The sequence below is a fragment of the Capra hircus genome (genome assembly GCF_001704415.2).
Source record: "Capra hircus breed San Clemente chromosome X unlocalized genomic scaffold, ASM170441v1, whole genome shotgun sequence".
Taxonomy (NCBI): domain Eukaryota; kingdom Metazoa; phylum Chordata; class Mammalia; order Artiodactyla; family Bovidae; genus Capra; species Capra hircus.
In genome coordinates, this window is record NW_017189517.1 from 32,850,826 (window position 1) to 32,867,210 (window position 16,385).

The 16,385-nt window shown below is 40.2% G+C and overlaps 1 protein-coding gene across 4 annotated transcripts in view; it reads right to left on the reverse strand.

Moving 5' to 3' along the window:
* PAK3 (p21 (RAC1) activated kinase 3) overlaps nt 1–16,385 on the reverse strand; it is a 127,832-nt gene that overhangs the window by 6,866 nt on the left and 104,581 nt on the right. For all 4 annotated transcript variants that reach the window (XM_018044121.1, XM_018044122.1, XM_018044119.1 and 1 more), the window contains one exon: nt 3,442–3,579. In XM_018044121.1, the coding sequence (XP_017899610.1) occupies nt 3,442–3,579 (138 nt within the window). The remainder of the gene's footprint in view (nt 1–3,441; nt 3,580–16,385) is intronic.

Here is a 16,385-nt window from a genome sequence, read left to right on the forward strand (position 1 = left end):
AAAAACAGAGGAATTACTGGAATTCTTTCCTCCAACAAGTATATTACTTTACACTTGCAAGGAGCCTTTTTTTCATTAAAATTTGTATTTTGTGGATCCAATTAAACATCATTTAAAAAAATATAGTGCCAGCTTTTGTCCTTCAGATGTTTTTGTTCTTCAGTGTCATGAAATCTTTGGGAAGCTGACTGGCAGAGCTAGAAATTCAGAATAGGTGTCTTGTGAAATCTCACTGTGTTTGGGAGTCTACATTTCTGATTTTCTTAAATTGATGACTTTATCTGGAGCAGCCTTCAATGCTTGAAAAACTGTTCTGTTGACCACTAGAGGCCTTGACCCTGAAACCAATGGTCTCCTAACTGCTAAACCCAATAGTGTGCCTCGGCCATTTCTTCTTTGGTTGCTCCATAGTACTTCATACAAGTGAATGTCCCTTCCTTCTTTGAAATGTTGTTCTCTTTGGGGGCCTGTAACATTCTACTGTCTCAGTTCTCTTCTCTATGCAAGCTCACTGACTGCTCCCTCCCTATCTTCTTCCTGGTTTCATGTCCTCTTTCCACCTCCCATAACTTGACTCTCATCATCTTCTTTTTCTAATTTAATTCCTTGGAGAGTTCATTCCTTTTCATGGTTCTAACCAAGCTCTCATCAGCCTTATGGAGATGACTCCCAAATATCCATTGCGTGACCTGATCTCTTTCCTGAATTTTGGCCCTATTTCTCTAATTGTCTGTTGTTTATTTCCTTTTGAATGTCCTCCTGCCACCTTGAACTCAACATTGAAAAATGTACATTCAATCAGGTTGATGTATGGCAGAAACCAACACAGTATTGTAAAGCATATCTTTCAATTAAAAATAAATAATTTTAAAATAATATATAGTTTTTTATACTTTGAAGTTTCTCAAACAGAGTACTCTTATGTGATGTAAGCTATAGGGGCTTTGGAGTCAGAATACATAGGTTCAATCCAATCCTCTGCTTATCACAGTGGTTAAATGAGGTAAGCAACAGTTTCTTATAAGCTATATCAAGGCCAATCAATGTTAGCCAGTGTACTATTATCTTCTATCACTTCTGCTTTTGCTGAATGCTACCACTGGTTTGATATTCTGAAGTCACTTTTGTGTTCTTCTTATGTTTTACATGCAATCAGTTACCAAATGCTGCCTTTTCAATGCCTTTTACAATGATCTCTTGCTTTGCCTAGGCCGAATCAACTTAATCCTGAATTACAACAATAACCTCCTCCTCATCTTCCTGCCTCCATTTGTTTCTGTTGCTAATTCTTACTGCAGACCACCAGCGTCATCTTCCTGAACAAAGCTTTCATCATGTGTGTCCCTCAGATGGCTTCAGTGTTTCCCCATTACCTACAGCCCGTATGCTTTAGCCTGGTGTTCAAGGCTCTCTACAGTCCTGCCACCTGCAGCTGTCCTGACTTGAACTCTACTTCAGCCACACTGTCTATTTTCTGTTCCTTTGAACTTTGCCTACATGTCTTTGATCAGGTGATAATCCTTCCATCTGAAATTCCTTCCCCTTTTCCCCCTAAACTATCTAAGACTGATCTGTCTTTCAAGGCCCAGGCAAACTCTTTCCCTTTCACAGATATCTTCTGAGTGCCATAGGCCATAGATGCATATCTTTAATCAGTTACGACATTCACTGTTTGAATGGCCACTTGGTTCCACTGAGTCTCTGAACAATCTTGTTTTTTTTTTTTTTTTTTTTTTTTCATATTCCCAAGGAGACGGAACTTCTAAAGAGTAGGAATCATGCCTTTAAGAGATTTGTATCAACCAGTGCACTTAAGCCTTGCAAATAGAAGTTGCTCCATAAAAATCCATTTATTTGTCCCTTTTCTCAAGTCTTCCAGTGGTGTGAATGTCATGTAAGTCTCTGTTTTCCAACCTCTAAAATGAACTAGAGGCAGAGAATGGAGTTATATGGACTTAAGGTAATATGCAGAGCTTACATGTATAAAATCAAAAGATGCAACAAATACACTCTTCAATCTTCTCAAAACATCATTTTGCATCAGTAATCTGACTGCTTCAGATAAAAGTATTGTTGAGTAAGGAATTAACTAGATAATTGATTTAATTATATATATAACTCTATAGCTACCTTAAGTGAAACTGTATTTTCACTCATTCTTGAAGAAGACATAATAGGAATGTGTACAGGATGTGTAAGCGGGGTGGTGAGAGGCGTGTAAAGACATGGAAATGATGTACTCAACAGTTCCAGTTTTTCATCTATAATTTGAGGCTGGAATAATGGGACGACTAATAAAGGGCTATTTCAGATAGGACATTTTCAGGCCTCATGATAGCCTGTGAAATGCTCACAGGTAGCAGAAAAGAGAAGGTGTAGCTTTCCCAGTTCCTCCAAATTGGTTTATCCCAAGTATGACTTAGGTTGAGGTAGGGTATTTTTGCCTGAGTGTGGCTCTCTGTCTCTGGAAGGAGTTCCGAAGCAATAGGAACTTTTTGTTGTTTGGCTGAGAACAGACTGAGTTCATCATTAATCACACTCTGCATGACCAAATGTTATGCCTTTTGTTTAACTGGATTATGTGTTCAAAGTCAGGAGGGACAAGTAGTCACTTTGCTTGGCTTGGCTATTACAGATCTTTATTTTCTTCCCCGAGGGACCATCCCCAGCAGTGATCCTGGGCATGCATTGCTTTATCAATATAAATGTTTTTTTTCCCTTCTAAATTGGTTTGTGTGGAAGAAAGACAATCCAGGGCTCAAGTTCAAGTTCTGCCATTCAATATTTATGTGAGCTTTAATTTCTACATCTGTAACGGGGATTAATAACACCTATCTTAGAGTGTTGTAAGAATTAATGAGATAATATGTGTAAAAAAGTTGGTATCAAGTAGGTACTAATTATCATCATATATACGAATCCCTGAGAGCCATGAAAAGGACAAATGGTTACAGAGGCACTCACCACTGGATGGTACTCACCCAGGCAAGCAGGTGCCTGCCATTTGGCATCACAAGCAAAGGGGCTTTGACCAGTAAAGCATTAGAGTAGCAAATGCCATGGAAATAATTGCATAGTTATGTAGAGAATTACCTCCGGCCAAGAGCACCTGCGTACAACATCCAGGGGCACAAGCAAAGTTTAGAACAAAACAGTAACACCAGAGGTTCACATTGTTTTTTCCCCTTGCAAAATAAGACTCCAGGAAGAACAAAAGAGAGTTCTAGTTTAAATTGCCAACTTCTCAGAAGAAAGGCCACATGCCAATCCATTACATATTAGATGCATGCCTATATTTCTGTGCCTGTGATCTCAAATCAAATGGTTAGCGCCTAACTCGAACTAGGCATCTCTCAACAGAGTTCTCTGATTGTCACACATCGAGGTACAAAAGCTCAATATAATGACTCTCTGTTTGTAACTGTCCTATTTAATTTTCACCTGCAAAAGCTCCTTGGCGGATCCTCGCCTATCCACATCCATCTCAAGACAGCGATTTAAAAAGTCGCGGAATACAGCAGACAGTCTCTCAGGATTCTGCAGCTCTGGGGTTCCATTAGTGGCTATCAGATATAATGCCTGTAGAAAAAAATCAGAAAAATCTATTCAGCACGTACATATTAGGATCGTGAGTTGACACAGAAGACACACATCCGGTTTCTGATTTTTACCTTGGGTCTAAAAACTCCATTTTAGAGAATGATACTGGCATACACTGCAAAGTTTCTGTAACATTGAGAAATGATTGCTCTTGGCAGTAACTGAGGGACAGTGAGGTGCCCTACCCTCAAAAGTTTAGAAATACGATTATAAGGCTGTCCTCTGAGAGCTAAGCCAGTAAAATGAAAGTGTTAGTCTCTCAGTCATGTCTGACTCTTTTGCCACCCCATGGACTGTAGCCCATCAGGCTCCTCTGTCCATGGATTCTCCAGGCAAGAATACTGGAGTGGGTTGCCATTTCCTTCTCCAGGGGATCATCCTGACCCAGGGATCAAACCTGGGTCTCCTGCATTGCAAGCAGATTCTTTACCATCTGAGCCACCAGGGAAGCCAGTAAAAATCCGCATAAAATGAATGTGTCATTAACCACCTAGGAAATGAAACCAAGGAACTGCCTGGGACTCTGTGACCACAGAGTTAGGGAAACACACACACATCTAAACACATTGATAAAAGTATAACCTTTGGAAGGCACAGTTGCAAAGGTGATTGTAATTTACTGTTTATCTTGATTGGAGAATACTTGTGAGTAGACCAGGGATGAACAGGGGCTTCCCGGATGGCTTGGTGGGTAAAGAATCTGCTTACAATGCAGGAGACACAGGAGACTCGAGTTCTATCTCTGGGTCAGGAAGATCCCCTGGAGGTGGAAATGGCAACCCACTCCAGTATTCTTGCCTGGGAAATCCCATGGACAGAGGAGCCTAGTGGGCTACAGTCCATGAGGTCACAAATAGTCGGACATGACTGAAGCGACTAGTACAACACAGGTATGAACAGGCTACATTATAGAATCAGAGAAGTAAAAGCAATCAGAAGATGGCAGTGCCTGGATGAGATGAGAAGTAACCCATGGGTCCCAAAGATGGAAGTATTGTGTTGGCCAAAAAGCTTTTTCGGATTTTTTTCATAACATCTTAACAAACTTTTTGACCAATCCAATACTTTTGTCCTGTGGCAGATATACCCCTATAGATTTTAATTAGGTTTCCCATGAAAGTCTAGCTATAATAGAAAATATAAGAAAAGTTGACATTAGTAATCCTGTATCCTACTGTAAGTTGTGTGTGTGTGTGTGTGTGTGTGTTGGAGAGAGAGAGAGTCATTCAGTCATGTCTGACTCTGTGACACCATGGACTGTAGCCAGCCATTCTCCTCTGTCCATGTTGCCATTTCCTTCTCCAGGGGAATCTTTCTGACCTAGGGATCCAACCCACATCTCCAGCATTGCAGGCAGATTCTTTACTGCGTGAGCTACTAGGGAAGCCCACTGAAACATATTAAGTTGCTAATATATCTCTGAGATCTTAGTTGAGGTCACTGAGAGAGATCAACTCATGGTGTGCTAACAGAATCAAGGGCCCTAACTTTCAAGGCACAGAGCTGAACTCAAGACCATGGTTAATTCATGGTTAATTCAAAGTAAACTCATCTTTCAAAGGCTTCTGAGCTCCTGACAGCCATAAAAAGCTGGCCATTCCTCATGCCTCCTCTAAGCAAATTATTCTAGAGTATTAAGTATGTATCAGGAATCATATTAGACACTAGAGATTCAAAGATGAATAATGGAATGTCCTACTTTCAAAGGTCATACAGTTTAGTGAAGAAGAGAGACTTACATATACCCACCATACAGTGAGATAAGAGCCAATCAGAGGAACGTTGCAAGTGCCAAGTCAATACAAGGATGAAGCCATTGACACCATAGCTCAGAGAACACTTCACAGAGGAGCTTGACATTTGATCAGGGTCTTGAAGGATACACAGGAGTTTTCCTGCAGGTATTACCACCAGGGTTATGCCTGCCTATGCGCCCAGACTCCTAACTATTATGAAGACATGCTCCCTCTTGAACTGGCTTGGACTTTGTAGCAAATTATCATCCCCTTTTCCCACCATGGCTCTGAATATTATTATCAAAAATATTTCTATCAAAGTCTTTTTCCAGGCCCGTTTTCATCAGCTGGTGAGAACATCTCTCCTCCATTCCAGAAACCTCCACAGATGTACTTTAGAAAGGGTTAGGAAGGACCATTTCATCCAGTGGCTATCAACCTATAGCATGTATTGGAATCACCTAGAGGGGCTTGTTAAAAACAGATCAATCTGGAGAGGGGTCTGAGAATTAGCATTCTAACAAGTATCCTGTTGATGCTGAAACTGCTGGTTTTAGGACCACACTTTGAGAACTGGTTTATTCCACCCCAATAAGTGACGGGTTTAATGATTAATGCTCGGAGCACCTGTCCTCACAAGCCATCTTTGTTCTGTTATTAAAAGAAAATTGTTACTGCAAATGACATTTGCTGCCTCCTCCTAAACTCTCTTATTTCAGCTAGTCACAATTTCTGCCAACCTCTGCAGCCTTTGCTTGCTTTTTTCTGTTCTGTAGCCAAACCAAATCCTAAGCAAACACATCTCTTTTCTCCCTTTCCACTCTCCCTGTGTCTGTGTACATGCCATACTGTTTCATTTTCCCACTTTTCATCTCACCTTTCTTAGCTCAATACATTCTACTCTAAATAATACTGCTCTTCACAAGTATATATATATATATATATATATATATATATATATATATATATATATATATATCTACTCAAGTCTTTCTCACCTCTCTTCAATTCATGTACTAAGAAAAAGATTGATAGGAAACACTCCAACATGTGAACAATGGTTCCTCCTGGGTGGCAGGATTATTAATGATGTAATCTTTGAAAACATTTTTTCAATTTTCCGAATTTTCTACAATGAATGTGACTGCTTTATTTAAAAAAAAAATCCTCCAAAACGAGACACATGTACCCCAATGTTCATAGCAGCACTGTTTATAATAGCCAGGACATGGAAGCAACCTAGATGTCCATCAGCAGATGAATGGATAAGAAAGCTGTGGTACATATACACAATGGAGTATTACTCAGCCTTTAAAAAGAATACATTTGAATCAGTTCTAAAGAGGTGGATGAAACTGGAGCCTATTATACAGAGTGAAGTAAGCCAGAAAGAAAAACACCAATACAGTATACTAACACATATATGTGGAATTTAGAAAGATGGTAACAATAACCCTGTATGCGAGACAGCAAAAGAGACACAGATGTATAGAACAGTCTTTTGGACTCTGTGGGAGAGGGAGAGGGTGGGATGATTTGGGAGAATGGCATCAAAACATGTATAATATCATATATGAAACAAATCACCAGTCCAGGTTCGATGCATGATACTGGCTGCTTGGGGCTGGTGCACTGGGACGACCCAGAGGGATGGTACAGGGAGGGAGGAGGGAGAAAGGTTCAGGATGGGGAACACGTGTATACCTGTGGCGGATTAATGTTGATGTATGGTAAAACCAATACAATATTGTAAAGTAATTAACCTCCAATTAAAATAAATAAATTTATATTAAAAATAATAAAATTTAAAAAATGAAAAAGAAAAGAAAGAAAAAGAAAAAAAATGAACTTGTGTGTAAGCTGGGCCCTATCTTTGTAAAAAAGAAAACTGCTACTCACTGCCCTGCTAATGAGAGACAAAACCAATTGTGGGCAATACACCAATCACAGTAAAAAGCATTTTCCTAGCAAAGTCAAACCTTAGCTGAAGAAAGATTGAAGAAAATCAAACTAGGCACAAGTGACCACATTCTGGTTTTTATCTAAGTTAGTTGAAAGCTCAAAAGAAAATTGGCTTGCTCATTTTATAGGAATGAAAATGGGCACAAGTGACCACATTCTGGTTTTTATCTAAGTTAGTTGAAAGTTCAAAAGAAAATGGGCTGGCTCATTTTATAGAAATTGCTATTGTTTAGTCACTAAGTCTTGTCTGTCTCTTTGTAACCCCATGGACTATAGCCCACCAGGCTCCTCTATCCATGGGATTTCCCAGGCAAGAGGCAAGAATACTGGAGTGGGTTGACATTTCCTTCTCCAGGGGATCTTCCCGACTCAGGGATCAAACCCATGTCTCCTGATTGGCAGGTGGATTCTTTACCCCTGAGCCACCTGGGAAGCCTGGCTCAATAATCAGACTAGACTTATTTTACTCACAAGGGCTTCCCTTGTGGCTCAGCTGGTAAAGAATCTGCCTGCAATGCAGGAGACCTGGGTTTGATCCCTGGGCTGGGAAGATCCCCTGGAGAAGGGAAAGGCTACCCACTCCAGTATTCTGGCCTAGAGAATTCCATGGACTGTATAGTCCATGGGGTTGCAAAGAGTCAGACACGGTTGACCGACTTTCACTTCACTATTTCACTCAACATGCTGCTGCTGCTGCTCACCAAATCAGAAAAAGATAAATATTGTATAATATCACTTACAAGTGGAATCTCAGAAATAAAACAAATGAGTGTATATAACAAAACAGAAACAGACTCACAGATACAGAGAACAAACTAGTATTTAGCAGTAGGGAAAGGGAAGGGGCAGGGGCAAGATAGGAGGAGGGAATTAAGAGGTACAAACTCCTATGTATAATAATAAATAAGCAACAAGGATATATTATACCACACAGAGAATATAGCCAATCTTTCATAATAACTACAAATGGAATACAAATGTTAAAAACTGCGAGTCATTACAATGTAATCCTGAAACATACAATATTGTACATCAACTATGCCTCAATAAAAAAAAGAGATTAGAGATTTTCTTTGTAGTTGGTTGCTTCTTAAGTAAGAAACCCAGAGTCATACTTGACTTCTCCTTCTTCCTCATCTAGAAAATTTTTCCTCCCCCAACTTCAGTAGCTTCAGTTCATGCAACCTTTAGAAATGCTTTCATACCCATCCACTTTTCTCTGTCCCTACTGTTAAAATAGCTTCCAATAGGTTTTTTTTTTTTCAAACTTAAGTCACTGTGTTCTTCAGTCCATCCTCCTGAACAATCTGTCTTATTCTAAACCTCATCATGGCATCCATTTTTCTGCTTTAGCAATTTTTTTTGGCTCTCTATGGCCCACAGAGGGCTTCCCTGTTGGCTCAGTGGTAAAGAATCTGTCAGCCAATGCAGGAGATGCAGGTTCAATCCCTGGGTCGGGAAATGGCAATCCGCTCTAGTATTCTTGCCTCTTGCCTGGGAAATCCCATGGACAGAGGAGCCTGGAGGGCTACAGTCCATGGGGTCGCAAGAGTTGGACAAGACTTAGTTACTAAACAACAACAACGTGGTCCATAGACATGGTTTTCAAACTGTTCTCCCCTAAATTCCCCTCAAGACCAGCTAAGTGGGAAAAGGGATGGGAGAAGGAGATAGATGGAGAGATTCTAGGACCCTGTACCACATGTGTTTCAATTAGAGAAATACTTGATTTTATTCTCTATTTATTTATGCTTCCCTTGTGGCTCAGCTTGTAAAGAATCTGCCTGCAATGCGGGAGACCTGGGTTCGATTCCTGGGTGGGGAAGATTCCCTGGAGAAGGGAAAGGCTACCCACTCCAGTATTCTGGCCTGGAGAGTTCCATGGACTGTATAGTCATGGAGTTGCAAAGAGTCAGACACAACTGAGTGACTTTCACTTTCATTATGCTTCCAAGCAAGGTTTAATTTGAACCAAGGGATCACTACAGCTGTTTGAAAACACTGGACATAGTAAAGACTCCTTTGCATGGCATAGATGGTCCTCCATGATTTGGCCCCTGCCTCTCTTTCTAGTCCTCCTCTGTTCTCATCTGAGAACCCTGCTTCCCCCACTTTCACATACATACACATATTGGCCAAGGCTCACATACTATTCATGCCAATTAGTTCTTCATTCCTATAATAAGAAATGCTCTTTCATACCTGCCTCAAATGCTATTCCCTTCAGTGCCTGGTGAACTTCTACTTGCCTTTTAATTTCTATTTCAAATGGCACTTCCTTTGCTAAGTCTTCTCAATCTCTCCCAGATGGATATGGTGAACAACCACCTCGGTTTTCCAGGGACTGTCCTGGGTTTTACTACTGGAGGTTCTATGTCTCTCAGTGCCAAGCAAACTGGGGTGGCAGTCACCATGGAGATAGGGTTAGCCCTCCCCTCCTTTGAGCTACTATACCCCTTCGTTTATACATCTGTTTTCATGTTGTAGGGTGAATACCTGTTACTTGTTCACAGGTCTGTCTCCCTAGATTGTGAAGGTAGGAATTGTGTCACAAGCATCTCTGGATATTGTGGATAGTGGCTCAAAACAGGTGATCAATAAATTTTTTGTTGCTAAATGAAATGAAAACCAAAAAATAGAAATAAATCTCATTGAGATGGGAATATGACAGACTTTGCTATATGAAGTATTAAAGCTCAGAAGCTAAAGCGAATGAGTGAACATATAAGAAGATACATAGAGAATGACACCCTTTCTGAGTTGAATAGGCCTGGAATGTGGGAACTTCTGACTACCCAGCTCTTCAGTGTGGGAGAAGGAAGAGAGTGCCATGAGCAATGTAGGTAAGGGGATGCCATCAAAGGGAGGGAAAGCTGGAGATTACCACAACATGGTAATCTGTTGTGGGCAAACCCAGAGAGCAAGTGAAGACAATTAGTTCTCTCTGGAACTGGAAACACAGAAACTTAGTCTTCTCTGACTGATCTTGAACAGAGAAAGAGCTCTTGATTTTTCTTCTGCTACATTATTTAACAAGGTCTGTTTTATTCCTAAGGTGAGACAAAGCCCCCATGACCTACTGACCTTATTTATAATATTAGACAGACAACATTTGGCCAAAAAATATTGCCTTTCTTCATTGTGATATACATATTACCTAGAAGTTTTTGGTGTTCTGGAATTCTTAATAACTTTACATCCCTTGTCAATAACAAACAAATGTTGCAGTTTTCTATGGATCCTGATGTGCAACTAAATTTACCTAAGTATTCAGATAGCATGACTTCACCCAGTTGGAGGAATAATTCAATTTACCTTACTGGCAATTTCCTCAGTTAAAAACTGATCAAAGCAGTCATCTTAGAAGTTACCACATTTCTCCAAAGAGGTCCCCAAACAATGCATAGGTACCCAATACATTTTCATTAAGGCAGTTTTGCAACTGGACTAACCATTTGATTAAAAGGCTTCAGTTTGTGACTTCAGTTCATTTTAACAGTTTGTAAAGTTTAGGTTAGAAACAAACCAGGAGACTCACATGGAAATGTGTTAGTAACCCTGAGAGGCCCCAGCACTGATATAAAGACTCTCTTTACAAAGAGGAGAGTGGTGGAACATTTCTTTCTAAGTTGAATATTTGGAACTCAAAATACATTCTCCCATGGAAATGGTGTTATACATGATGAACAGGCTCCCAAACTAGCCCATAAAAATCTATTTAACAAACAATGTAACAATAAGACCAAGAGGGCTATTCATCTATATCTTAATATCTGTATAAAGACTGTTTCATGGGAAATATTATTAGTTAGCATTTACTGAATGATTACTATTAGCTCACGTGATTTATACAACAATCCCTGAGTTATACTCGATTATGACCAATTGACAGATGAAGAAACTGAGGGTGGTAGGGTTAACATAATAACTTGCCCAACATTACATAATTAGCAATGAGGGAGTCAGTATCTGAATCCAGGAAGTGTGAGCCCAGAGTCCATCCACCTGACCACTTCACGGCACCACCTCACAGTGCTCCCACCCTCTGTGATATTGGTTTTCGTAAGCAGAGGCAGACAAGGAGTCTTTAAGAGATGAAACACACTGACATAAGACCAGGTACAGAAATTTCTTGGTCTAAAGGCATTGAGATCATACAGTCTGTTCTCTTATTACTGTGGAATTATGTTAGAGACCAATATCAAAAGATTTGAAAATAACCCACATATTTTTAAATGCAGTGTGACATTTACCAAGAGAGCTCTGCAACTTAGCTATTGAAAACCTCAATAAAGTTAGAAGACTGAAAAATCATGGAGGGTGACTGCAGAGAAGAAAGCATTTTAAAGAGAAAACAATGTCAAAATGAGAAATTAATATCAAAGATACTTTAAAAACTCCTATGTATTTGTAAATTAAATTTCCATTTTTAAATGAGGGCTATATCTAAGAAGCCATGGTCTTATGTCCCTGGATATATTTCATAATCTCCTAGTTTATACTCTATGGGAACTTGAATAGAATTTGTATCCTACTGTTGTGTGAAAATTGTATAAATCTTAATTATGTCAAATTGGTTCATAGTGCTTTTCAGGTCTACTATATTCTACTTCTCTGTACACTCATTCTATTAATTTCTGAGAGTCTGATATTGAAACTTCAACTAAAAAAAAAGAGATGAGACACACTGAGCATGCGTAACTCCACCTCTACCTTTAACAAAGGAAATGGACCCTTTCGAGGTCAATCGTTTTGCAACTAAACTTGGAAATGGGGAACAAAAGGCCCAGTTAGGTTTCCTATTGTATTCACCAGTATCTGTATGTATGTTGAGTGTTTATAAGCAGTGTGTCTTCTGGTTGTTGCCCATAACCTACTTATGTCCCAATTCCTTTCAACTATCTCTAAGTGTTTTATGGGAGAGATTTGGCAACAAGTGACTTGACACCTTATGACTTAGAGGTCACTTTTGACCTGGGATTTCAGAGGTTATAGGCCAGAGTGTATTACTGCCTCTGATGTTTTCATAGATTTCATTAAAGGCCCTGACATTTCTAAGATGAGAGTAAATGGGGCCAAATCTACAAAAAAGTTGTTATATTATAACAAATGTTGTATTCCCTATTTTGACTTATTCAACCCAACAGTTCAGTGTGATAACTGAATAAACACTGTGCTCTAATTTAGTTCCTGACTTGTCTTGTATAGTAGGTCTCATCTGTCACTAAATTATACATGGTAGGGGGCTCTGCTGTTATCGTTTAATCCTTTAAAAGTCATCAAAAATTGAGCTATTACAGATCTATTCTCTTATTGGTTTATGGTAAAAGGTAATTAGGTACCACCAACAGATTAGGTGTTGAACTGCCTTTAGAGTGCTCCTTTCAAGCATAAAAAACTGGCCATTGCCAGAAAATAAAGACCAGATGACTCCAACAATGGGCACGCTCATTTTAATCTCTCAGGAATAATAGTGTTCGTCAAGAAATGTGGGGCAGGCTATGTGTGCTCAAGGAGCCACCCTGGGTAGCCTAGGAGGCACCCAAGCTTGAGAACCACAAGGGGTTTGGAAGTAGAGGAGGGATAGGCATAGAGACAGAAAATCAGGAAAGCAAAATGGGGCAGGAGGTAGAGGAGAAAAGTTGTAAGAAGCAGAGGTAGCAGAACACAGGGCAAGGACTAGGGCCAAGGGACCATGGGGAAAGAAGGTGGCTGGTGGAGTGACGAGGAAGAGAAATGAAGATAAAGGCTCCACAATTCAGGGAGGTCAAGGGGACCTGATTCTAGGATCCATTCTGCTACCTCCCCATTTCTCTGGTCCTTCTCCCATAAAACATCTCAAAACATCATCTAACACGTGGTCTGTTGACTTCCTCATCTCCCATTTTCTCTTCAACCCACACCTAGTTTCTAGTTTCAATGTACTGTTTACCATTATATGTTTATTCCTGTCTCACTTCAGAACACTGGAGCAGGAAGGTACTAAGTCCCTGACTCTTTGGGGCTTTTCAAAAACCAGCCTGACTGTGATATGATCTGTGAAACATGCATTACTGCTTACATAAACTGGCTTCAACTTCTGTTTTATATGCAGTTCATCAGCTGAACAGCTCTGTACACAATAACATGCACATGTTCTCAGTACAGCCCAGGGTAGAAAATGGGTCCTTGAAACAGCTTTATCACTGTTGTGTTCTTCCCGGGCTTCTTACCCACATGCAGCATGTTTCATTTGCATCACAATCGAATGTCTTTCTTGGTAGGGAAATGGGGTCCTTTCCACTCTATGGAATACAGACTTAGGAGATAATCAGAGAGATGTCTCCAAACAGCTTTCTTTGCTTTTTCTTTCTTTTTGGCTGTGCCACTCATCAAGTAGGACCTTAGTTCCCCAACCAAGGATCAAACCCACACCCGTTGCATTGGAAGCGTGAAGTCTTAAACAGTGGACCACCAGGGAAGTGCCTCCACTCAAGCTGTCTGAAGATCACAACTCTGGAAGCCCTCCTACAGACTGCATACTCAAACCCAGGCCGTCCTGGCACTCATGGGAGGCTGGAGCATATATCTACAGCCTAAGAAAACAGAATCAGAGACAGAGACCATGAGTTTCCCCTTTTATTTAACTAAATTTCATGTGAAAGCCTGATACAGAAAACAAGTTAATGAGGGAACTATTTTGGTGGACTTGAGAACCACATGACCTCCCCACTGGGCCCCAAGGACCTCCATGGAATTCTAGGAGCCCATGGAATTCACAGAGTTCACGGGTAACCAATAATCTTGTCAAATTCCACTTGTTTGAAGCAAAAGTAAATGAGGCCCAGCAAGAAGTAATCTATGCAAGATCATGGGGCTCCTGAAGGGTAGACCCAGGAACAGAATTGACTCTTCAACTCACATGATAAAGGAATATCAGTCTTGGCCAATAGGAGGTCCCTGGTTACCACGTTTGTAATCCCTCTTTGCCACATCTTCACCTAGTCAGAGTCTCAGACTTTTGTTTGCTGTGGAATTAGTTTCTCCTTTGGCTGTCTTCTGGATCATAAATTACTGGTTTGAACTGTGCTTCTGAATTACAATCTAAATGAGACTTGCAGCTTTCCTATGGCTAAGTCCCATTTTCCTATGCTAAATTCCTGACAACCAATGAGTCTTAAGAGCTATCTATCTTTTGACAGGCAATATTTTTCTGATTAAAAAGAGACTCTGTTACTGTTTCATGATTATTTTAGTTGCCGTTATCCCAACTTGCCCCTCCTTTTAGGCATAGGTTTGCCCTCAAAGTAGGCGGAGTGTCAACAAACCATCAATAAACCTTGCTGTTCCATAGAGGCTTATGGAAAAAGAAGGGAATGCTCCCAGATCTTCCTGAAATACATTCAAAACAATATTGACAGAGTGCTAGCAAAGTACGCTTGCTTCTCTGGCACTCAGGAAGTTTATATTTGACTTTAATTCCATCAAACCCAGACATTCCAGTCGACAACACAGGTTCCAGTGGTTGGAGGGAGCTCAAAGCACTTTGGCCCTAAGTTGCTGCTTTTTAGTGCTAGAGATTCTATTCTGCTTAATTCTCTTCTCTAGGCATATAAGCTAACCACAATTTCCCTAGTTCTATAGGAAAAAAGAAGAAACTAACACTTGTGCAGTGTTTCAAGTGTGGGGATGGGGGCATAGGGAGCCTCTTCCTGTAGACAACAGGTCTCAATTGATACTTCTTTCCACCCTTTTCTCTGACCATACAGGTTCTACACTCTTAATTATGAGCAGTCAGACTAATGGCTTTATTATCATCAGTACATGTGATGTACACAACAGCTATCAGGTGGTAATGAGGGACTCCATTTGCAGGAAAAGCAAAATTGAAAAAGAAAATGGCATAGCAAGGAGGTATATGCTGAACTAATGCCATTTCTTTTGTGATAGTGTTGCTGGAAACAGTAGATCAAAGAATGCCAGAATGTGCCAAGATTTTGACAAAGTGATTCATGATGTCCTTTTTAGATGAAAAGGAGAAATGTGGCCAGAATGAGAGCATGCTCTTTTCTGGTTGAACAACCAGGCTCAAAGAGGGCTGATGAAGAATGTTTTTTTCAGTTTAGACAGGGTTCTACAAAGGGCTAGCCACAGAGCTTTGTATTGATGTTTGTTCTAGTCCTTGGTGTAGAAACCTGACCCTATCAGTTCTTGAAGCTTCACAGGGATTCCAATGTACAACCAAGGAGGAGAACCACTGGTATAAGATAGGTGGGTCCCATACTCTCCTAAACACTGTTTTTAGCCTTCAGATATCTCTTCTTGATACTGATAATAGTCTTCCAAAGATCCAGTGTTTGATATGGCTTCACAGATGCTTAAAGCAAGGGTAGAAAGAGAACACTTAAAGTTCATCTCAACTAGGATAAAGGTCTGGAAAGTTACACAGAAAAGGGGCACCACCCACAGGATCCAGTAGGATCCTCCACTGGATATCACTGAGACGTTTCACAAACACCAAAATCCCTCAAAACCCATTGACAAGAACAGCCCCATTATGTTGAATGCCAAGTTAATAAAGAGGCACTCTCTTAGGGCTGAGGAAAACAACAATAACAACAACAAACCAAAGATTTGTTTTATGGAAATGATTGTGCCTCCTTATTTAGAATCAGGTCATTATAATCATAGGTTTATAAAAAGATATCTTCAAACAAACACACAAGCTGGGGAGAGCAGCAGTATCCCAACATTTGATTTACATATCTACAGAGAAAGTTCGAATTTGACTTCAGTCACTTTAGTGAACAGAAAGAACAAGGCACTTTATTATTGGAGGCTGCACCAAAAATGGCTGTGGGTCACAGAACACATTCAAGGCCAATTACCTTGAGTGCACAGACTTCAGGCAGTGAGGAACTTGTCTCTTCTCTGTCTCTGAAAGGGTACCAACCTTATAACATTGGCACAGTTAACAACTCTTTAACCTTTAAAAGGCATTTTATGAGCAAATTAGGTCAATTAGTACACAGCAATTTACTTTAAAAAAAATCCCAACTGCTTTAAAACTAGGGGGGGAATGTAGCTAATTCCTTGCATCAGTGATAA